The following is a 24,739-nucleotide window of genomic DNA, read 5'->3' as shown; positions in this document are numbered from 1 at the left end:
AAAAACAAAACAATTGGTTGACATGAACCTTGTACAGTACTGTTTAAAGAAAATCATACTTTGCAACCTGCCAAAGAACATTTACTCAGCTGTGGCCCTCTCTCAGCAGTACTGTATAAAGACAGAAGGTTGATTGTGACAAACACATCTCATTGTGTTCATGTAAAACCTCCAGAGACCCTGGCATGAGTATGAACACAACTTCCAGATCATGTACAAAGTGGGGATGGGCCACAAACCCCCCATTCCAGAGAAACTGAGCACAGAGGGCAAGGACTTCCTCACTCACTGTTTAGAAAGCGAACCTAAACGCCGCTGGACAGCAAGCATGCTGCTTGACCACCCGTTTGTTAAGGTGAGACTGAGCATGTGCAACTGATCAGTTAAGAATTTGAAAGAGGTTTCCCAAGGTGCAACTTGTTGAACATTAAAGCTGCTCTAAACTCTGCCCCATCAGCTGCTGGTTTGTCTGTTTTAGGTTTGCACAGATGAAGAGTGACCAGGATCTGCACTGTGGTGTTCAGGTTTACAAAATAAAGCACTACTGTACATGTCAGCAAAAAGAAAACTGGGAACAGAAGAGGAAGACTCATCTGAAGGAACATGGATTTAAGCTGAGGAACTGCACACTATCATTTCAGAGTATAACTGAACTTGTTGAGTTCAGGGGTTTTTTTTGGGGGGGGGGGGGGGTTGCTGTATATATACTGTAAGAATAATTGGCTTTAATTCTCTGTATAAACCATATTTGTAAAGTGATTTAACTATTGCTACATTTATTCTCATAGAAGAGGCATTGAGGAATACTTTAGGAGGGTTGGGTGGCAATATCTATGGCACTTTTTAAATTGTTTACCGTAGGGAGCAGTTGTGTAGAGGGATGATACCAGCCACCATTTGTGACTGAATGGAGCTGCTGGTTTATGGCACAAAACATCCACCTTATCAAATTAACTTATCGTCTGGCAAGCGTCTGCATGAGGAGGCTCATTTTAAATGTATTTTTCTTTGTTGAAAGGTAAATGTCAGGTTGGTTGTGACGCCTCCAAGAGGGGGCTGATATGAACAGTATCAGTGATTGGAGCATTGCTACAGGAGAAATGTGGTCTGCTCACCCTCCCTGCTGCTGAACACAAGACACACACACAAACAAACTTCTGGTCCTCTGCTGCTCATTCAGTGTTTGCTATGTACAAACATTAATAAATAAACCAATCTTTTTGTAAAGAAAGTGAAATGTGTGACATTGACAAGTACAGTGACAATATCTTAATATTCTAATTTAATTTAGTGCAACCCCCCCCCAAAGAAATCATAATGTAGCTGTTTTCAGAGGTAGCTGTTCTCAAAATGCCTGGCATGTGTGATCTTTACAGTTCTGCTTGGAACCTTTGGCTGAAGTAATCCTGTCTGCACTCAAGCAGATTAGTACTTGTTGGACCAGCACAGTTCAGTAAGTGGATCCCAATCCCTTTAGTTGTTCAGACAAGCTTCCTTATTCCCATAGTTAGAGCCTCTGTCGATCTCAGTCTGGCCAATCATCCAGCGAACTCCCAGTGAACCTGGGAAGCAGAAGTGAATCTTAATTCCTGTAGTTTTACAAGCATGAGTTACTGTGGGGGGCAGCAGTCTGAGCTCATGTACAAAATATGAATATTTCCACCGTAAATATTTTTAGCTTCAATTTAGAAATCATCAAAACGGGAAGCTTAACTATTATGGAGTCAGAATTTAGAGGTCAGCATAAAACTGGATAGTGACCTGTCATTCTGCAAAACTAAAATTTGTAAAACAAGAGGGATGGTTCACAATCAGGTTGTTTAGGCCAAAATTGTGGTGTGGAATTTTGTTCCAATTTAACTGACAGTTCGTAAAGCCAACAAATTGAACCATTTCAGATTTGACATTTTACTAACTAAATCCATGCATTATTTATTGTGGAAACACTGCATGCTGCTGGTGAACCCATGCTGTTAGAGAAACAGGTTTCTCTGTTAACATCGTGTTATTCCAGTGAGTGAATGCTTTTATTTTACTCATGTATAAAAACAAGGGCATGCCTGGATAAAAGGATGTGCACCAATTTTCCAAAACTGCAACTTACGTTTGAGTTGTCAGATCTGCTGCTGCTTTATGGAGTGTTTGGACAAAGAGGTGCTGGTTAAACTGAAGGAAGGCCCATTATACTAATTTCAGGGAGACTCCACAATGGGCTCAAATGTCATCAAAAACTAACCTGTAGTGCAGAGAGCCACTGAAACCAGGATTGTCATCAGTGATCCAGAGCTGATCATTTGGGCAAGAAGAATGCCAAGTGGGTAGAGGAACAAGGAAGACCAGAACAGCCAGTTGATCAGGGGCCAAGGCCGGCGTATTGTCTCCACAACAGGGGAAGGGAACCGTCCGGTCTGTGCATAGTGCTCCTGAAGGCTATCCTGTGGACAAATTATGAAGGACATATTGCTGCAGCTGCTCACGTCGACATCACAGACCTGCCACCATGACAATTTCAGGTAATAGTACGCCATGGGTTTTCTAGTTGATGCAGAAGCTCAAAGCCTTTACATCAATGCTTTAAAATCAGGAGAGCTGCACAATTAGTCACATTACACAGAAGTAAAGCCTAAAAGGCCCTGAAGCCCACTAGTGTTGGTGCTCATCTCCAAATTCCTTAGTGTGAAACAGATGAGTCTACGAATCCTCCTGGATGGGACACCAGCCAGATGCGGATGACTACCCCAGCCAAGGCTGGTGCCCATTTACAGCAGGGTGGACTGTCAGACTGAGCGATTACAAAAATCAGAGGGTGCATTTAAAAGAAACCAACACTACAAGCACATCTCGATGGTTCTATTTCATTCCTCCTGACCGCCAGAGGGCGGTGCTTTAGCACCTGGGTAACTACATGTGCGGAGCACAGAGGTCAAGAATATATACCAACAAAGTCACGCCATTGGATGTGACCTGGGTGACGTCACTGGTTGTCTTTATATACAAGACGCACCCAGCGCTCGCTTCTTTCTACATTCTCGCATTCTTAGAGATTGAGAACGCATTCAGCTGCGATTGCCGCTCTCGCTTGTAGCCTCGCAACCCACCTTTGGTTGGAGCTATGTGCACTGCACACGTCCTCCAGAGGCCGCAAGACACTGCTTCACCGTTTTTGTATTCTTTGACTGACGCCTGTCATGAGTACACCTTCCTAAACGTTGGGTACGCGCCTTTGCCACTGCCCTGCTGGGTATTTTCCTTTGTGCACATTAGCTGTGTTGTTTCGATGAAACCTGGCTATTTGTTTAGTTGTGTCACTAACCCCATTAACTACGTGGTAGTGTGTGTATCAGAACCAGTATAGTGTACTGTGTTGGGCTTGCAGTGAGTGTTTTCCACTCCTTGAAGTACTTCGTCTGCACTGCCGCCATTTTACTAAGTTAAACAGCTCCGCTAGCAGCTAGTGCTGTCGTCGTTGCGCTAAGTGACTTAGCACTCGGGCTGCGAGTTTTTCGGCTGTGTGCATTGTGTTATTACTGCGGCTGTGAGTGCTTCGCGCTCCGTGCCGAGTCTGCGGCTGTGAGTGCTTCGCGCTCCGTGCCGAGTCTGCGGCTGTGAGTGCTTCGCGCTCCGTGCCGAGTCTGCGGCTGTGAGTGCTTCGCGCTCCGTGCCGAGTCTGCGGCTGTGAGTGCTTCGCGCTCCGTGCCGAGTCTGCGGCTGTGAGTGCTTCGCGCTCCGTGCCGAGTCTGCGGCTGTGAGTGCTTCGCGCTCCGTGCCGAGTCTGCGGCTGTGAGTGCTTCGCGCTCCGTGCCGAGTCTGCGGCTGTGAGTGCTTCGCGCTCCGTGCCGAGTCTGCGGCTGTGAGTGCTTCGCGCTCCGTGCCGAGTCTGCGGCTGTGAGTGCTTCGCGCTCCGTGCCGAGTCTGCGGCTGTGAGTGCTTCGCGCTCCGTGCCGAGTCTGCGGCTGTGAGTGCTTCGCGCTCCGTGCCTCGTGTTACTATTTACACTGCGTGTGATTCGCGCTTTGTCTTTCCATTTGTAACCGTCAGGGCTTGCGTTAGCCATCTACACACAGTCCACAATGTTGACAGGGCCTTTGTTGCATGGCTGTAGTACCTGTTTGGCTCCCTTGAGCCCAGATGATGGACATATGTTTTGCCCCTCGTATCTTGGGATCGGACACCTGAGGGAAGCCCTGACTGGCGATGCCTGCCTTAATTGTGCCAGCATGCCACTGACAGAGATCTGCTAGACTTGCAGCATTGGAAAGTGGAATATCTAGTGTGACTTTGGCCTCCAGCCCCAGGAAGGAACCAAAGCGCCATGAACACCAACATGCAGGAGCCCCATCTGCTAAGAAGGTTACTCATAACCATGCTTTGGCTGAAAAGGTCGAAACGTTGACTTCTGAGTTTGCTCAGATTAAGTCCTTGCTTCTGAATCTACAGCCAAGGGATGCAGTGACAGTTCCTGTTGTCCCTAATGAGGCTGATCAGACCAATGTTACTCAGGAGGAAGATGTCGTGTCTATTGCTACGACTGATTCCTTGTACATGACAAGTGATATAAACTGTGTGGAGGATAAGGATGAGAGGGGTCTTTCTCCAAGCCATTCATTAGTGGGCTCTCACACCTCTGAGGCAGAGTCCCTGCCGCAAACCGGACCTGAACTATCCTTTGTCAAGCAAGCTCTTCTGTTTGCTTTATCCAGGCTTGGGGTTGACAATCCCCCTGCGGAAACCTGGAGATTGCAGAGCTGTTAACGCTGTGATTTGGCGCAGTATGGTCTGAACCGTATGCCTGCCGTTGACAGCATTATTGCGAACCTGGTTGTGGCTCCAGCTGATGCTGCTCGGCCGGATGCCCGCTGCCCACGACCTCAGTGTAGGGTCACTGATGACCTCACCAAAAGCTATGACATAGGTGCTCGCATCGGTCACCTAGGAAACTCACTGTCCCATTTAGCCCTTGCCCTCCCAAAGTCTTTGAGGGAGGCAGAGGTTGATGATGCTATGCAAAGTCTTAGTGATGCCTCACTCCACACATTTGCTTATATGTCCAGAGAGCTTGGCAGACTGATGTCAACCCTTACCATCACTAGACGTAAGGGGTGGCTTGCACAGTCCCCCCTGTCCGAATCCTGCAGAGGCACACTCCGTTCGCTGCCGGTTCTTCCAGGCCAAGTATTTGGACCTGCGGCCCAACAAACTTTGGAGCGTGCTGTTAAGGCTAGTAAATCTCGGCAACAGTTTGTTGACCTACACCGGTCTTCCAGACCTCAGTGCTACAGCTTTTCACTCTACATCCAGGCTTCCTCTGACGCCCAGAGCTGCACGTGCTTTCGCAGGTGAGGGTCAGCTCTCCCAGCAGCTTGCCTTTCGGGAGCCTACGGGCAGACCCCCGAGAACTGAACAGTTTCACAGAGCTTCCAGTAATCGCGCCCAGAGGTCGTCAAGGATGTGAGGCAGAGGTGGTCAGGTCTGACTGCCAACGTTTGGCCCGCAGCAGTTTTTCACAAAATGAACTTGAGCCTCCCAGTGGCTGAGTTGAAGACCCATGGGTCATTTCAACCGTGTTCGAAGGTTACAGAATTCAGTTCAGATGTCGTCCTCCAAGGTTCAATGGGGTGAGGATGACTGTTGTTTCTGACTCGGTGCAGTCTGCTGCCCTACAACGGGAGATTTTGGAACTCCTGGAGAAGGGGGCCATAGAGCCAGTTCACAGTTCAGACCAGCTCAGGGGGTTCTATTCAATTTACTTCCTTGTTCCAAAGAAGGATGGCGGCTTTCGTCCTATCCTCAATCTCCGACGTCTGAATCATTATATCAAAGTGCTGCAGTATCACATGCTCTGCACAGTAGACGTCCTTCAAACTATCACACCAGGAGACTGGTTCACAAGTGTTGACTTAAAAGACACCTATTTCCATGTGCCAGTGGCGCCTCGTCACAGGCAGTTTCTCTGCTTTGCTTTCGAAGGTCAGTCATACCAGTTCAGGGTGCTTCCTTTCAGTCGCTCTCTCGCCCCTCGTACATTTACCAGATGTATGGCTGCAGCACTAGCCCCACTGCAAGCTCTTGGATTAAGAATCCTACCGTACTTAGACGATTGGCTTGTCTGCGCTCCGACTCAGGAGCAGGCACACAACGACACAGCTCTTCTACTGAACCATGTCTCTCATTTAGGACTCAGTGAACTTTGCAAAGAGTTCTCTTGTTCCCAGTCAACAAACGACCTTTATCGGCATTGCCATCAACTCCCTGACTATGACTGCATCGCCATCCCTTTGGGACTTCTGTTCTTACGTCCCCTACAGATTTAGATCAACAACCTAGGCCTCAACTCAAAGTTGCATCAGCACAAGCTTGTACGACTCTCCAACCAGTGCCTTCTGCCGAGAGGTGGTTGTTACAGATGCATCACTCAAAGGTTGGGGGGCCGTGTGGAATCACAGGATGGTGAGGGGTGTCTGGAGTCCTCAGGAGAGACTCCAACACATAAACGTGCTGGAGCTTCGCGCTGTGCGACTGGCTCTCAAGCATTTCCTCCCGGCCATGAGAGGAAGACGTGTTCTTGTCCGGTCGGACAACACGTCAACAGTCTATCACATAAACCATCAGGGGGGCACCAGGTCCAATCACTCATTGACAGAAACTTGGAGGCTTCTCTTATGGGCGTTGCCTCGCCTTCAAAGTGTCAGAGCAGTTCATCTGCCCGGCGTACAGAACAGCGCTGTGGATTTACTCTCCAGACAGAAACCACCACCGGGAGAGTGGAGACTGAACCCGATTGTGGTCCAAATGATCTGGCAGAAGTATGGTGTAGCGGAAGTGGACCTTTTCGCTTCAAGCACCTCGACACATTGCCCACGGTGGTACTCCCTCTCGGAACCAGACAGCCCGCTGGGGCAAGAAGCATTGGCTCACCCGTGGCCGAATTGCCTCCTTTATGCCTTCCTTCCTCTCCCGCTGCTGATGTTGACACTGCACAGAATAGATCAGAGCAGCCACAGGATGCTGCTGGTTGCTCCATTCTGGCCAGGGAGGATTTGGTTTCCCATGATTTGCAAGCTCCTCGAGGGGGAACCTTGGGCTCTCCCGGAGAGGAAGGATTTGTTGTCACAGCTACAGGGGAGGATTTGGCACCCTCACCCAGAACGCCTTCAACTGTATGTGTGGCCGATGAGGGGCCGGACTCCTTGTTAAGTTCTTGTGACCAGGCTGTTGTTCAGACTATCCTTAATTCACGTGCTGCTTCTACCAGGGCTTTGTATGACAACAGATGGAAGCTGTTGGCGCGGTGGTGTGAGAACCAGAAGTTAAACCCAGAGCGTTGCCCTGTGCCTATTCTCCTCAAATATTTACAAGAACTGCTAGAGAAAGGACTTTGTCGCTACCTTGAAGGTTTATGTTGCTGCAATCTCTGCCCGGCACGTCTACGTTGATGGCCGATCAGTGAGTTCACACCTCTTAGTGTGTCGTTTTTTGAAAGGTGCTCTACGTTTGCGGCCTCCAAGGCTTGCACACGTACCTTCATGGGACCTTCCTCTAGTCCTGGAGGGTTTAAGCTTATCCCCTTTCGAACCAGTTGAAAGTGCTGATCTTAAATGGGTGTCAGTGAAGACTGCCTTTCTACTTGCACTGTCTTCGGCTAAGCGTTTGGGAGAGCTCCATGCCCTATCAGTCACTGGGGACTGTTTGCGATGGAATTCTGACGGATCTGGGGTTATGCTGTGGCCTAATCCCTCCTTTTTACCCAAGAGAATTTCAACCTTTCATGTTAACCAGCCAGTTTCCTTGGCTGTGTATGTCCCGCATTCTGATCCAGGATTATCTGTTTCAGGTTCCCTGTGTCCTGTCCGAATGCTGAAGCAGTACATTAGTGCGACTGCCAGGATCCAGAAAACAGATGCCCTGTTTGTGTGTTACGGTTATCACAAAAGAGGCTGTGCTGTCTCAAAGCAGCGACTCTCGCATTGGGTCGTGGATGCCATTTTACAAGTATATAGGTCCAGAGGTCTTCTGCCTCCTAAGGTTACGTGCCGTTCCACCAGAGGGGTGTCCACCTCCTGGGCTGCACTGAGAGGTGTCCCTTTGAGTGATATTTGTGCTGCTGCTACATGGGCTTCGTCCTGTACCTTCGCCCGCTATTACAGACTAAATGTGGCTGCTCCTCCTGCGGTGACTTCGGTGGTGGTGTCTGCCTCCACTCCCCACTGCTGATGCGAGGTGAGTGTGACTCTTCGTGACCTTGTTGGTATTGAGTCATCCAGGTGCTAAAGCACCGCCCTCTGGCAGTCAGGAGGAATGAAATAGAACAAGAGTTACGAATGTAACTACGGTTCTACGAATTCCGGATGACCGCCAGAGTTGCTTGTCACTCAGTATTGCGAGTTCATTCCGAAAAGAAGCGAGCGCTGGGTGCGTCTGTTATATAAAGACAACCAGTGACGTTACCCAGGTCACATCCAATGGAGTGACTTTGTTTGTATATACTCTCGACCTTTGTGCTGCGCACATGTAGTTATCCAGGTGCTAAAGCACCACCCTCTGGCGGTCATCCGGAATTCATAGAATCATAGTTACATTCGTAACTCTCGTTTCATTTCAACACCATTGTGCAGAGGCAAAATTGCAAACGTGACTGTAGTATCATTTTCTCTTTATTGCATGAAATACAGTAGTGTTCACATTAATAGTGCTAAGTGACTAAAAAGATTAATCCAAGTTTTGAGTACATTTCTTATTGTTACATGGGAAACAAGGCATCACTAGATTCTCACAAATCCAACAAGACCAAGCATTCATGATATGCACACTCTTAAAGCTATGAAATTGGGCTATTAGTAAAAAAAAAAAAAAAAAAAAAGTAGAAAAGGGGGTGTTCACAATAATAGTAGCGTCTGCTGCTGACGCTACAAACTCAAAGCTATTATGTTCAAACTGCTTTTTTAGCAATCCTGTGAATCACTAAACTAGTATTTAGTTGTATAACCACAGTTTTTCATGATTTCTTCACATCTGCAAGGCATTAATTTTGTTGGTTTGGAACCAAGATTTTGCTGGTTTACTAGTGTGCTTGGGGTCATTGTCTTGTTGAAACACCCATTTCAAGGGCATGTCCTCTTCAGCATAAGGCAACATGACCTCTTCAAGTATTCTGACATATCCAAACTGATCCATGATACCTGGTATGCGATATATAGGCCCAACACCATAGTAGGAGAAACATGCCCATATCATGATGCTTGCACCACCATGCTTCACTGTCTTCAATGTGAACTGTGGCTTGAATTTAGAGTTTGGGGGTCGTCTCACAAACTGTCTGCGGCCCTTGGACCCAACAGAACAGTCTTACTCTCATCAGTCCACAAAATATTCCTCCATTTCTCTTTAGGCCAGTTGATGTGTTCTTTGGCAAATTGTAACCTCTTCTGCATCTCTTATTTAACAGAGGGACTTTGTGGGGGATTCTTGCAAATAAATTAGCTTCACACAGGTGTCTAACTGTCACAGCACTTACAGGTAACTCCAGACTGTCTTTGATCATCCTGGAGCTGAGCCTTTGCCATTCTGGTTATTCTTCTATCCATTTTGATGGTTGTTTTCCATTTTCTTCCACGTGTCTTTTTTTTTTTTTTGTCCATTTTAAAGCAGTGGAGATCATTGTAGATGAACAGCCTATAATTTTTTGCACCTGCGTATAGGTTTTCCCCTCTCCAATCTACTTTTTAATTAAACTACACTGTTCTTCTGAACAATGTCTTGAATGTCCCATTTTCCTCAGGCTTTCAAAGAGAAAGGCATGTTCAACAGGTGCTGGCTTCATCCTTAAATAGGGGACACCTGATTCACAGCTGTTTGTTCCACAAAATTGATGTACTCACTGACCGAATGCCACTATTATTGTGAACACCCCCTTTTTTTTCTTTTTTACTAATAGCCCAATTTCATAGCCTTAAGAGTGTGCATATCATGAATGCTTGGTCTTGTTGGATTTATGAGAATCTAGTGATGCCTTGTTTCCCATGTAACAATAAGAAATATACTCAAAACCTGGATTAATCTTTTTAGTCACATAGCACTACTATTATTCTGAACACTACTATAAGTATTTGATCACCTACCAACCAGCAAGAATTGTGGCTCTCACAGACCTGTTAGTCTTTAAGAAGCCCTCCTATTCTGCATGCTTACCTGTATTAATTACACCTGTTTGAACTTGTTACCTGTATAAAAGACACCTGTCCACACAATCAATCACACTCCAACCTGTCCACCATGGCTAAGACCAAAGAGCTGTCTAAGGACACCAGGGACAAAAATGTAGACCTGCACAAGGCTGGGATGGACTACAGGACAACAGGCAAGCAGCTTTGTGAGAAGACAACTGCTGGCCTAATTATTAGGAAAATGGAAGAAACACAAGATGACTGTCAGTCTTTCTCTGTCTGGGGCTCCATGCAAGATTTCTCCGCGTGCGGTAAGGATGATTCTGAGAAAGCCCAGAACTACATGGGAGGACCTGGTCAATGACCTGAAGCAGGGCTAAGTGGTTAAGTGCACTTGCTTTCAGTGTGGAAGGTTCCAGGTTCAAAACCCACCCCTACCCATTCTCCATGAAATATGGGGTTGCGTCAGGAAGGGCATCCACCATAAAACCTGTGGCAAATCAACACGCAGATCCACTTCGGATTTGCTGTGGCGACCTACAGTGGAAAAACAAGGGAGCAGCTGAAGGGACTTACTGTAATTATTTAGCGCTGGGATTGCAAACTACTCCAGGTTAATAACACCCCTATTCCAAAGGGTGCCATTCTACTATGATCGGACACCAAAAAGTAAAAAATAAAAATCACAGGATGAAACTGCTTAACCCTACTTCCCTCTTACCAGGCTGACTTATGAAGTACAGACCTGGCAACCCGCATGTAAAGTGGCCATGACCAGGACCACAAACAAAACTAGTTCAGCTTCAAATATGGAGCATGATCAAACATGTTTCAAGCTGTACTCACTAGGAATACCCCATTTAGAGGCATTCGAATGTGATTAAAGCTGTTAAGACTATGAACGGCCCGAAGTTACCACCCATTAGCAATGATTTTGCAAATCAGAATGAAATCTTTTAACAGCTCAAAAATTAGACCCAGATTTCAAAACTGGTGCAGATGATGGCCACAGCTACTATGTATACCAAGTTTAAGATTGACAAAGATAGATCAAGGCATTACTATGATACTTCAAAACAAGCCCAATTGGCTATTCACAGGAAGGATTGGCGCTCTGTGGAATAGCCCCATAATGAGTGTGACCAATGAGTGCAGAACTTTCAGGGTGGTTACCTTTTCCTGGTAGAGTTTGTGAAGCCAAGCAGCGCAGCCTGCCTCATCATCTGGGATCGTCTCTAAAGGAATTCTCCTAAAAGCGAAAAGAGGAAGTGAGGCCTCAGTGGGAACAAGCTAGAGAAACACAAAAGCCTGAAATTAAGCAACAAATAGGATGTGAACGTGAAACACAAAAGAGCCGCCCCACCTTACATACAAATCAGCATGATATTTCTTCCCATTTAGAACTCCAAGAAAGGTCGGCACTTCATTGTTTCTGAAGTTCAGTGTGGAATCATACACAGCTGCAACTAAACAGATGGGAAAGAGCGTTTGAAAGGGAGTGGACATGAGGAAAATACAGCAGGCCACTAAGTAAGTGTTTAGAGAACCTGCCAGGCCTACCCTTAATGTGGTTGTACACTATCCACATATAGTGGTTGTCCTGCCTTAATTTCCCTCACCATATTACTGGATTCCACAATGTTTGAAAGGGAAGGAACACTTTCATAGAGACTGTATCCTGTATCAGTCAGCATGCTCCTAAAATATTTAGAGGCTCCCATTGTAAGAGCAAAAAACAAAACACTGTGCCCAAAACTTTTGATAGTGGCCGAATTGCACCCCCCCACACACACACAATTTCACTATTGGTGTGTGCATACCAAGAAACTTCTGCAAACCTAAAATGAGACATCCAAGTTGCATTAAGATAAAATAAATTCCTCAGTGCACAGTCTCAGATAGCCTGAATATAACATTGGATGCATTTCATTCATCATCACAAGAACACAAAAAAGTGCTAAGGTAATCTGTGTGGAGCTTAAAGGACAGTGTGGGTTCAGACATGACAAAGAATGCTTGCTTTAAATGGCATAGATTTAACCTGTCTTTGGTGACTGCAGAAACACTGATACTTGCATTTGTTTTATCCAGAATTGACAGTGACAGGAATAAGGCTGTAATATAAAATGTAGAAAAAGTGAAGCACAGTGAATACTTTACAGATGCACCATATGTGGCAAACCAGAAAGTGACATTTACAACAGGAGCAATTCAAGATTTCTGACGTCCACCAATCTGGATTATCTCCAAAATTCAGTAGTCTTCCATGCTCCAATATCCATCTGTAGTGGCAATTTGGTGAGAATCTGTACAATAGTTTTGACGTAATCCTTCAAAGCCTATAGAAATTGAAATCTTGATCCAGAATCTGGATCACCTCCAAAATTTTGTGGAATCTTCCATGGCCTAATATGTATCTGGTGAAATTTTAGTCACAATCAGCGCAGTAATTTTGACATAATCCTACTAACAGACAGACAAATAAATAAATGCGAATGATTTTATTACGTCCTTGGCAGATGTAATAAACTAACATCATGTAAATAAGTATTCACATCCTTTGCTCAATACTTTGTTGATGCACCTTTGGCAGCAATTACAGCCTCAAATCTTCTTGAATATGATGCCAAAAGCTTGGTGCACCTATCTTTGGGCAGTTTTGCCCATTCCTCTTTGCAGCACCTCTCAGGCTCCATCAGGTTGGATGGGGAGCATCAATGCATAGCCATTTTCAGATCTCTCAATCAGATTCAGGTCTGGGCTCTGGCTGAGCCACTCAAGGACATTCACAGTTGTCCTGAAGCCACTTCTTTGATATCTTGGCAGTGTGCTTAGGGTCACTGTCCTGCTGCTGGTGCCTTTTGACAAACTGCGGGTGGACTGCCACGTGCCTTTTACTAAGGTTTCTGTCTCCACCATACAGGCCTGATCGGTGGATTGCTGCAGAGATGGCTGTCCTTCTGGGAGGTTCTCCTCTCTCCACAGAGGAATGCTGGAGCTCTGACAACGTGACCATCAAGTTCTTGGTCACCTCCTTGATGAAGGTCCTTCTACCCCGATCTTAGTTTAGACGGGTGACCAGTTCTCGTAATAGTCCTGGTGGAGCCGAATGTCTTCCATTTACGGGTGATGGAGACCACAGAAACGTTTCTGTACCTTTCCTCAAATTTGTGCCTTCAGACAATTCTGTCTCAGAGGTCTACAAACAATTCCTTTGATTTCATGCTTAGTTTGTGCTCTGATGTGCACTGTCAACTGTGGGACCTTATATGCAAACAGGGGTGTGGCTTTCCAAATAAGATTTATTGATCCCACAGTGGGGAAAATCACTTCTTGCAGCAAGAAGAGTCGTACAGTAGTAAAGAAAAATAAATATTTACATTAAAGAAAGGTGACTAAAGTATATTGCAATGTTTGCTGAAGGGTGCATAAATAGTTATGTGAACAAATTGTGAAAAATAGAATATAAGTGCAAGAATATATAGATATGGTAAAAATTTACAGCACAGGATGAACTGCACAGTTGTGCATGCAATGAAGCACAAATAGAATGGCAGTAGGTGTAGTTAATGGTGCAAAATCAGCAGGTGATTATGGTGCTAAAACATTTTGAGGTATTATACAGTCTAACTGCAGTTGGAATAAATGACCTGCGGAGGCTTTCTGTTTTGCACAGAGGGTGCAGCAATCTATTACTGAAGGATCTGGTTAAGGCTCCCACAGTCTCATGTAAGGGGTGAGAGGGGTTGTCCAAAATTGATGTCAGCTTAGCTAACATCCTCCTCTCACCCACCACCTCTATGGGGTCTAGAGTGCATTTCAGGACAGAGCCTGCCTTTCTGGCTATCTACTGAGTCTCTTTGTCCCTCTCAGGATTTCCACAGCCCCAGTAGACCACAGTGTAAAGTATGGCTGATGCCACCACAGAGTCATAAAAGGTTTTCAGCAGTGTCCTGCACACAGCAAAGGACCTCAGTCTCCTCAGCAAGTTAAGACGACCTTGGCTCATCTTCTACAGAAGATCTGTGGTGCGTGTCCAGTCCACTTTGCTGTTAAAGTGGACACCCAGATATTTGTACTTCTCCACAATCTCTATGTCCAAGCCCTGGATGTTCACAGGCACAATCTGAGGAGCATTCCTTCTGAAGTCAATCATCACCTCCTTTGCCTTGCTTCCATTGGTGCACAGGTGGTTCAGTTCACACCAGGCCACAAAGTTGGTGATGACCTTCCTGTACTCCAGATCGTTCCTCTCAGACAGACGTCCAACAATGGCTGTGTCGTTGGAAAACTTCTGAAGGTGACAACTGTCCATGTTGTAGCTGAAGTCTGATGTGTACAGCGTGAAGAGGAAAGAGTACTGTACCCTGTGGGACCCCCGTGCTGCATACTACCACATCAGACACAGTCTCGAAGCCTCACATGCTGTGGTCTGTTGACGAGGTAGTCGATGGTCCATGAAGCCAGGTGACAGTCGACTCCAGCTCCTTCCAGCTTTCCCTTGAAAAGTGATGGCTGAATTGTGTTGAAGGCACTGGGGAAGTCAAAGAACATGACTCTCACGGACTCCAGATGTGACAGAGAGCTGTGCAGCAGGTAGATGATAGCGTCTTCCACACTAATGCTGAAATCAGGTCTAATCAACTTAATTTACACCCCAGGTCAAGTTTGATCAGTGGAAACTGGATGCACCTGAGCTCAATTTTGAGCTTCATGGCAAAAACTGAATACTTATGTACATGTGATTTCTTATTTTACACTGTAGTGCATCCTGGAAGTATTCACAGCACTTCACTTTTTCCACATTTTATGTTATGCTACAGCCTTATTCCAAAATGGATGAAATACATTTTTTTCTTCCAAATTGTACACACAATAATGGGGTATTGTGTGTAGAATTTTGAGGAAAAATAAATTTCATCCATGACAATGTTACAAAAAAATTTTTTTTTTTTTTTTACAAATTTGGGGTGGTGAAGGTTAGACCTTCCTTGTGTGAAGCAGCTTGCTGCAATTGTGATTTGAATGTGTGTGTAAGACACACACACACACACACACGGAAAAATTGAACAGAACTACACAACATGCACAGAGACAAGCTCTGCCAAGTTATCAATGCTCAAAATCCATGTGGTATTTACTAATGCCAAAACGTGAATGTTTCATTGGGGTGGCAGCAAGGTTGGGTAGGATTACTTTGAAATGTAATCCAAAAGTAATCAGATTACAAGTAATCCAAATGTATGTACATACATACATGTAATCCACATGTATTCTTTCAAAGTAATCCTACGCAACCTTGGGTGGCAGAGTGGGTGCTCACCAGTTCCTCTGAGGTTTTGGACTGTGATCCAGAATCCTTTTGTCCTAGGCAAAAGATGATGCTTGAGTTTGGGCAAACCTTTACTCTCAGCCACCTGCATACTGATTTGGTGCTTCTTTGGCGTGAAGCGAGTTCCTTCACAGTAAAGCAACATCTAGCACCAACAAATGAGGATGTTTATTAGTAGCACTGCTCCAAGATAAGCCTTGAGATATCAGTTTAAATGACCTCAAACCTACCCAGAAGTTCTCTGGGTAATCCCGGAGGTTCTGCAGACTCTTGGCTACAGTCACTCGGTCCTCCTCCCACTTCCTCTTGCAGAAAACGATCTCTAGGAAATACCACATCCAACCAATGACAGGTACAAAGGCCAGCTCCTTCTTAGCCAACACCTTTGAACTCTGGAAGAAGCGGAATATAAATGTTCAAGAATTGAACAATACCACCTAAATGCATACAAAAAGTCTGAAGATGCTGAGAATAGATTTTCTGGAACTTTTCATTTACCCCAAGAACTCCAAATCTCTCACAGAAAGTCCAGCCACAAAGGAAATCAATCTCAAAGTTGTGGTTGAGAACCACAATAGCGTTCTCCTTTCCATAAAGTGGATGCATCTTTGGGTCTGTGTAGAGAACACATTCTGTTCTGGACCACCACTCCAGCAGAGCCACCATTTCTTCGAATCATAAAAACACAACCAGAAAAATCTCAGTTTTGTGATCTGCCTGACTTTTGCTTCATGTGAACAAAACAGTTGTCCTCTTGGGGTAATATCCAACTAATAGGAAAACTGATGGGAATTCTCATGCCTCCACCAGTCAAAAGTCTGAATGCATCTGCATGATGCAGATGGTCACAGTTATGGCATGCTCATTTAAAAAAAAAAAAAGTACATATGATATGCATTTACATTAATTGAACCCAAGTCAAATGAATAGAAAATCTGAATTTCAGTAAAATAATCACCAGCAAACATGAAATATTTCTAAAATTTGCACTGCTTGAATACTTCTGAGGCTGCACTGGTGTCATAACTTTAAACTTGATGTAAATCCACTGGATTTGATCCAGATCAACATCAAATCTTGTTTGATCTCCATTCCATTATGGTGTGTTAAATGAGACAGGTTTTCCCTTTTGCCTCTTATCTTTTGTCTTTTTTTTTAAACCATGTGACTTCACACAAGCCTGATTTTTTTTGTGCGTTAGGTGGAGTGTCAGAATCAGCTGCCAAGGGCAAAACCATTAGGCATGCGCCCTTTCAGTGACCTCGTTTGTGACTTCCGTCTTGGCAACAGTCAGCTGTAAAGCAAACACACCGTGTGTATGTGTATACTACACTAACTTGTTTCTGAGAGGCACGCAGGAAGTACTCACGGCTGGTGATGCAGTAGGCCAGTCTGCAGTTGATCCTGCGGGCCAGCTGCTTATGGAGCAGCCACACAGGTAAGGTGCAGAGCTGCAGCATGTTTATTATGAGGCCGCTGACCAGGAACCCAGAGCACATGATCAGGTGGCACAAGAACTGGGATTTCAGCAGCTGCAGAAGCCCCATAATTCTGTGAGAAGACATTAACACACACATGCACTGTGGGAAGCATCCAACAGAGCAGTCAGCTCAAATGTGAGGCTCGCCTTGCCAGTGACAGCAACCATTTAAAACAGCCAGCCTGAAATAAAGGCTTTCTTTGACCAGAGGGTTTTTTTTTCTCTCCCTCCCTCTTTTCACATTTTCTGAATGGAGCCTTTAAGCTGCAGCGTGCACTGGGCAAAAGTGTGCACATCAGACTACACAACCTCATTGCTAAATCATTCTACAGTCACCTTTTTGTACCACAACAAGCTGTACTTTGACACCACTAAAATTAAGGCCATTATTGAAGGCTTTATATTGTACAAAATTATTATTGCTCATTTGTTATATTTGAAAATGTTTGAATGTTCATGCTGGACCACCACAAAGTCACAATTCAGTTTGTGCGTTTAGAATTTCTGCTGCTACAAGCAAAATTTACTTATGAAAATGACTTTTTTAAAGACCTCTGACATGCACAGCAGAAGGTATTTTTAAAAGGAATCGTCTTCTGATGCATGACCAAACCTCAAGAAATGTCACCCGATATGACAGTTCCACCTTATCTCACATTAGACTGTATGATGTAATTTCCTTATTGTTTTATTGCCATTTTTAAAGTGAAACTCATTTATTGTGATTATTCAGTTACAATTACTAGTCATTTGAGACTATGTTAGGATTACCCTAGGTACAAGTTTACGCAAGTCTGGTTTTGGCACCACTGAAGGGCTTTGCTGGACCGCTAGATCCCAACATGGCACCGTGGTTTTGTGTTGTGCATAAAAAAAAAGTCTGCTCAGGCAACTCGCCCCATTTCCAAAGTAGCAGTATAGCATTGGCATAAGAAAATAAATAAAAATTACACACACAAAATGATACCCAACCCATCTACAGGACTCGGGCTATTTTCTGAATGATGTACAGTCGCTGCCCCCCCACACCAAAAAGTTTTTGTTCCATGCAGCATGGGAAGGTGGACAAACACTGAAGTCTTTGGATGCCCAAAACAGGCTCTAAACCGCTCTGTCAACTGCCTAGTAATGGTGCATTCCATTTCTGCATGGAGGTTGTAATTTCCTAGTTACACCCCCAGAAAACAACCTCTGAAATCAGAATTCCTATTTCTTAACCAAGTGCAATAACCAGTCTTGTATAAAGTACCTCAAAGTGATACTTGAGTAAAAGTACAAGTATCTTACCATAAAATTACTTTGGCAAAAGTTAAAGTCTCCTTGAAAAATATTACTTGACTAAAAGGCTCGAAACACATGCGCGCCACATTTTACTTTTTGTAATGCCACACTCGTGGAGGCACTTAGACAAATTTCAAATCCATATCAAAAGTGATTGTCTGCTCACTATTTTCGTGCTAACAGTGCAAATGGCCACACATTTTTAAGTGTCAAGCAAGCAGTGGTTAATGTTCATGTGTGTCACCTGGAATTTGGCCGACACCTGGCGCGAGAGGGATCGAATGGGCTCTCACAGGGCACACTCTGTCTTTTAGCCTCTTGTGTGCACGAATAGTTGTAATGACAGGTATACGAGGTATTGGAGGCAACTCTGATTTTTCACAAATGGCATGCAATTCCTCCTGCGTGTGCTCGTCAGCTTCAATTATGTTATGTGTGAAGGGGCCCTTACTTTCACCTCTGCAAACAGGCATTGCCCAATCAAATTTCTTATACTTTCTTATTGTAGCAAGAAGTAACAAAGACGTTTAAGAGAAATGAATCGGAGTAAAAGTATACATTTTACTGAGGAAATGTGGTGGAGTAAAAGTGAAAGTCACCAGAAATGTAAATAACGAAGTACAGATACATCAAAATTCTACTTAAGTATTACAACACTGGTACTAACCACTTGGCCACCACCCCATTTGTCAACTCACAAGAGCCCCACATACTCAGAGTTCATAAATTCCAACATGACAACAGCAGTGAACGTTCTAGTTTTTAGTGTTTCTACTGCTTGTCTTTTTTGTGTCCTTTAAAGAAATCATGCACAAAGTACCGTCCTATGGCTGGCTGCAGACATGTTGCAGTATTCATGAAATACCATGTAATGTGTTAATTGGCAGTGCCAATGTTGGCTAACCCGTTAGCTGTCACAAACCAAGACCATATATACCATGCTACAAACAAAGCATTAAATTAAAATGTTAATGCAACTTCTGCACCATCTGTTCTCTTCCATAAGGTTTCTTTGTGGACCAAATATTTTTGTAGCACTCCATACTCGAATGTCTTAGAAGCATCCAGCTTATTTTCTAACTTGTGGTGCTGTGTGGAAAATTGAATGCATTCGCTTCAGTTGTGATGTCATTCCAAGATACGACTTATGAATTCCAAGATAAATGGAACACAGTATAAATCTACAAATTACTTTGCCATAAATGGGTTAGGATTTAATTTCTCTGGAACGCATAAAGTCTAACTTCCACAGGGGTGCATGCGGGTGTGAATGTGTTTGTCAATATGTGGCCCTGCAATGTACTCGTGTCCTGTCAAGGTTGTACCCTGTCTCACGCCCCATGACTGCTGGGATAGGCTCCAGGTCCAGGTCCAGCTAACCCCCATGAACCTTAATTGGAGTAAGTGGGTATGGAAAATGACTGACTGACTGACTGAATAAATAAATACCCTGGAAACTTAAACAATACTTCCAGATCCACGAGATGGCTTCAAGCACATCTGGAACCCTTGTGCAGTATGATAATTTCAATGCAGTCCAGGTCCAAAGCGAGAAGTTTCCCATCTTCCTATATTGGGCAGAACAGCTGCATTGCCCCATGATTGTAGCATATTTTGTCTATGAGCATTAGTCTGTGTTTGAAAGACCTTGTGACACATAGTTTTTTCCCCAAAAAGTGTACAATATGACGCCTTTAAATTGTATGTACAAGCTCCAAAAGACAAGCTCCGATTTCAACTATAAGAACATTCGAATAGTTTTCTAACTAATTTGACTGTGAAAATAAAATCTGACTGTCCATGACAACCTCCACAAGATACACAGCAGAAATATTAGGACAATGTACAGCACTAATGAAATAATGTTTTATGTTTCTAGCCTGAAACAGAGTAAAATGCTAAGTCGTTAGCTAAGCAGCACCTCTTTCAGCAAACGGACACACCTGGATTCACACGTCACTGTTACCTTGCTGTGTCACCGCCTTTGGGCTCGTGTGCACCTTCAACCTTTCGAAGTAAAGAAGAAAAATAAACTCCCACCAATATTTACTGCTTGCCCATAATAAACTACTAAGTTGTTTCCTTCAACTCGCATCACATAACGCGGGGCCTTAATTTGTTTTTGACTGTTTGAACGAAACTTCCCCGCGGAAGCCACACCCACCAGCTAACCACACCCGGAGACCAGACGAAGAAGCGCGAGCTTCGCTTCCTTCTACAACCTCGGGCGCTGCCTACAAAGATCGTCTGTGTCTGACAAGATAGGTAACGTCGGCGTTTTCCGGACTCCACACAGCGGTCCGTCGCTCTGTTGTCATAATAAGATTAGTATACGATTTTTTTAGGGCCTATATGAGTTCTGCTGCTGCTACTGCTACCGCTGGTATTAGTACTACTTACGAAACAATGGTTAGGGTATTGTTGGATATATTTGTGTGTTTATATATTATTTGTTATTTAGTTTTCTTTGCTATTTGTTTTACTTTACTTAAATGGTTATATTCTTAGTTTGGTAAATTTTTAGTCTATTATTTGTCTAAATGTGCATGCTGAAGTGAGTTGAACCAGTTTTACCACTTACAAAAAAAAAAAGAGATTCAAGTTACAATATACATTATAATATGTCCTGTTATCACGCGGGTTATGGGCAGGGGCTGGACTTCCCTCTAATGCCCACGCGGAACAATAAGGGAAGGATTTTGCGAAATAAGGTCCGCCTTTGGCATACCCATGTTGTGTAATATAAAAACTGTTTTAGTCCTTTGTTCAAGTTCTGAATGGGTGAATCTCCGGAGAGAGAGACATTCTTCGGAATCCAGGCCTGTTTTTGTGTGACTTTGAATACATTTAAATTTAGAAATAGTTTGACTTTGTTCTTTGTAAGGGACAGTATTACAATAAGAACCAGGTGAAATTAACAGTCTCTTGAATTAAAGTTCAAGGACCACAAAGGAAATAAATGTCTCTGTGATTTAATGTGATATCCTCTGCAAGTTCTGATTTATGTATTTCATGTATATTGATTGTTCTTGCCAAATAAATCAAATTAAATCAAAAACTCTACTGCTACCAGTACTACTCCTCCTACTACTCATTCTCCTACTTGTATTCCTCCTCCTTCTGCTACTATTGCTTCTGCTACTACTAGTTGTCCTAAACCTACTACGTCTGCTACTGCCACTATTTTTGTTAATACTGTTAGTCTTACTACTACTACTTGTACTCCTCCTCCTACTACTGTTGCTGCTTCTGCTGCAGCTCTTACTACTATTACTACAACTACTAGTACTACTACTACTATTGCTGCTGCTACTGCAACAACTACTACTACTGCTGCTTCTATTACTGCTACTATTTCTGCTTTTGCTATGGCTGCTACTACTATTAATACAACTACTACTATTAGTACGCCTCCTAGTATGACTGCTACTGCTACCATTGCTGCAATTACTACTGCTACTACTACTAGTACAGCCGCCTACTACTGCTACTATTGCTACTTCTGTTAGTCCTGCTACTGTGACAGAGGCCAGCAGGAGTCGCTGTGCATATGGTAGTCAGTAAACCTCACTTTCTAATGCCAAACGTCAGTTTGACCACAGACACCAGAGGCCATGTGTTTTAGCCTTCTGCACCTGCCTCTCATGGTGGAGATTGTGGGTTCACATCCCGAATGGAGCAACAGAGGAGACCAACACATGCACAATGCAGAGGTTAAACTGGTGCCGTGACCCGGATGTGAGTGATGTTTAGGGGGGTGAGTGAGATGGAGGCCAACAGAAGTCACTGTGCATATGGTAGTCAGTAAACTTTACTTCCCAACAACAAAACACACTCTAGCCACAGATGCCAGAGGTCACAGGTTTTAGCCTTCTGGTTAGACCGCCCACCTTCCATGCCGGAGATCACAGGTTTGTGTCCCGAGTGGAGCGACGGACGTGAAACAGACATACACAATGCAGAGGTTAAACTACTACTTGTAGTCGTACTACTACAGTTATTGCTGATTCTGCTACTATCATTACTACTACTACTACTAATACAAACTAGTATTACTTGTACTCCTCCTGCTACAACCTACTACTTTTGGCCCAGTGCATATGCTGTATGTAGGGGATATTTACAATGGTTATTTTGACCTTTGGTCACTTTGAAATATCACACTCATGGTCAGAGCCAAAGATACAAGATGAAATTCATGATAGAAGAAATGTGTGATAGTTTAATGTAAATTGTTTCACTTTTGGACAGAACTGGTCAAATATCAAGGCCACACAGAACCATATATGACTTTATAATATTATAATCGAGGACCACAATGAAAATAAGTTTTATGTTTGTTGTGCCAATTAATATTGCAATTATTATGCAGCACGGTGGATTAGTGGTTAGCACTGTTGCCTCACAGCAAGAAGGTCTTGGGTTGGATCCCTACCTGTGGCCTTTCTGTGAGAGTTTGCATGTTCTCCCCGTGTTTGCGTGGGGTTTTTTTCCGGTTTCCTCCCACATTTAAAAGATGCAGGTTAATTGGAAACTTCATAATTGCCCAGGTCTCCATTGCAAAAGAGATCTCGATTTCAATGGGACTAACCTGATTAAATTAAAATGATGTCACAATGTTATAACATCTCTACAGTGCGCAGCATATCAAAATGAGTCACAAACAAACAAAGGTAATGTAAGATGTTTCCTGTTGATTTTTTTTTCACACAAAAACACTGGCGGAGTGAGTACTCTCTCTCTCTGTTTGCCTCCTCTCAGCCGTTTCCTTATCTGGCATCCGGTGTAAAGTCACATGCATGAACTGGAAGGAGAGCGCATGCGCAGTGGGTCTTTTATCCACCTCAGTATTTATAAATACTACAACAAAGCAAATGAAAGTAAATAATTATATATAGAGCAACATTTTATCATGTTTCTGTGTTTCTGTCTTTATCATGTGTCACGCCCAGTCTGTGTCCGTCTCATATGAAACCACTGTGTATATCCTTGGTAGACAGCGCCATCTGGTGGCACTAAACTGCAAGTCTTTTCTTCAAAGAGTTTTATTCACACAGAAGATCTTAGTGCATTGACTAAGATATCAAATAAATAATGATAAGTAAACACTGGTTAAGGCTGTGCACATTTATTTTAGTATTTTTTATTAGTATTAGTATTATTTATTTATTGTTTGCTTCACGTATTTGGTGCATGAAATGAAACCAAAGAGGATCGAGCTCTGTTATCTGAAACAGCTTAATCTGATTATCTCACAATCAGCTCTAAGAAGAAAAAAAAAGTCATTTGGAAACTTTGAACAACCTGAAATAGTTGAAAAACTTGATTAACCAGCTGTTAAAAGCAATTTCTTAATACTTTTAGACGATTGTATACAACGATGATTGTAAACAAAAGCACAATAAAGGCCTGATGTTATGGTCAGTTGCCAGAAAAATGTCTATTTTAATTTCCTCCCAAGTTGAAACAGTATTCCGTTATTTTTCACGAGAATGGAAAGGTTTCTTGTCCTTCTCTTTAATAACATTCCTCTTTACAACAGTAGAGGGAGCTAAAGATGCGCTGAACGATTTGACCTCATTCTGCACGCACGTGCACACACACACACACACACACACACACAAACTTTGTTTTTGTCAGTTAAGCTTATATACTGTCATGTTTAAACTGAAGTCAGCGTTACGCAATTGTTTTTCTTTGTAACCATGAGACCAGTAAAAGATGTGTGTGCGTCTCCCACCTCACTGAGAATCATTAGTCCAAATAAGTTTAAAGAGAGGCCAGGTCTGTCTGAGGAGGCCCAAACATATAGTACTCCTATTCAAATGCCAAATGTATTATCAGGAGAAACTTTTAAAAAATGATCCATAAATTCAGCTGTAGCTGCAGATGTGATGGAATGATGCAGAGTTTTGATCTGAGCACACAGAGGAAGAGTTAAATGTGTTTGCATTTGTTCATCCAGTGGCATCTTCCTGCAGCATTCCAAATGTATCACATTCAGGCCCCCAGCTTCAGTTACTCAGTTTGCATCTGCAGGTTCAAACTTGATCATCATATGTTTCCATTTTTGATCACTTGTTTTTTATTTGAAGACTTTTTTTTTCTTTGTGGTGAAAAGTTTTTTTTTCAATTTTCCTGAAAGTTTCAAACATCTGTATCTTGGATCCAAATTCCAAATAAAATCCCAATTTTCTAGGACATTATCCATAGTAAGTCCCTTTGGCTGCTTGTGTGTTGATTTGGCACAAGTTTTACACCAGACGCCCTTCCTGGCACAACTACACATTGCATGGAATAATGTGTAGGGGTGAGATTTGAACCAGGAACCTTCCGCACTGAAACTAAACACAGTAAACACTTGGCCACCACCCCTGCTAGAACATTATCTATTCTCTCACCAAATTGCATCAACATCTTCTCACAACTTTTTGAGTTAAATGTCACTACATGCCAAATATTTTTTCTGGGTCTCAGTTCCAAAAT

General features: G+C 43.6%; 2 protein-coding genes across 8 annotated transcripts in view; one reads left to right on the top strand and one right to left on the bottom strand.

Moving 5' to 3' along the window:
• The window catches only part of map3k4 (mitogen-activated protein kinase kinase kinase 4), a 48,087-nt gene extending 46,860 nt beyond the window's left edge, over positions 1-1,227 (top strand). For 4 of the 6 annotated variants that reach the window (XM_034185667.1, XM_034185669.1, XM_034185665.1 and 1 more), the window contains one exon: positions 176-1,227. In XM_034185667.1, coding sequence (XP_034041558.1) covers positions 176-379 — 204 coding nt within the window. In that variant the 3' untranslated portion in view covers positions 380-1,227. The remainder of the gene's footprint in view (positions 1-175) is intronic. The other 2 variants (XM_034185670.1, XM_034185666.1) reach the window with 1 other exon arrangement.
• Positions 408-20,465, bottom strand: agpat4 (1-acylglycerol-3-phosphate O-acyltransferase 4 (lysophosphatidic acid acyltransferase, delta)). Of its 2 annotated transcripts, none has more exons than XM_034185672.1 (9): positions 20,175-20,465; positions 16,862-17,043; positions 15,991-16,160; positions 15,723-15,884; positions 15,484-15,637; positions 11,524-11,626; positions 11,334-11,409; positions 2,237-2,435; positions 408-1,562 (listed from the first exon to the last, which is right to left on the bottom strand). In XM_034185672.1, exons 2-9 carry the CDS (start codon positions 17,037-17,039, stop codon positions 1,474-1,476), a joined length of 1,131 nt encoding a protein of 376 aa, XP_034041563.1. In that variant the 5' UTR covers positions 17,040-17,043; positions 20,175-20,465; the 3' UTR covers positions 408-1,473. The 2 variants fall into 2 exon arrangements, with proteins under 2 accessions (XP_034041563.1, XP_034041562.1); XM_034185671.1 differs by having other exon boundaries at positions 20,220-20,464.
• Between the last annotated feature and the right edge of the window lie 4,274 nt (positions 20,466-24,739).

The sequence above is a fragment of the Thalassophryne amazonica genome, chromosome 13 (assembly GCF_902500255.1).
Source record: "Thalassophryne amazonica chromosome 13, fThaAma1.1, whole genome shotgun sequence".
NCBI lineage: Eukaryota > Metazoa > Chordata > Actinopteri > Batrachoidiformes > Batrachoididae > Thalassophryne > Thalassophryne amazonica.
Note: the sequence above shows the minus strand (reverse complement) of the source record. Positions and strands in the feature narration are given on the sequence as shown.

Coding starts and splice junctions, on each gene's coding strand:
- agpat4 (XM_034185672.1), bottom strand. CDS start 17,039: ATGGGGCTTCTGCAGCTGCTGAAATCCCAGTTCTTGTGCCACCTGATC. Junction 11,627..15,483: donor CCAAAACCTCAGAGGAACTG/GTGAGCACCCAC, acceptor CCATCTGTTTAG/TTGCAGCTGTGTATGATTCC. Junction 2,436..11,333: donor ACAAACTCTACCAGGAAAAG/GTAACCACCCTG, acceptor ATTTGTCCACAG/GATAGCCTTCAGGAGCACTA.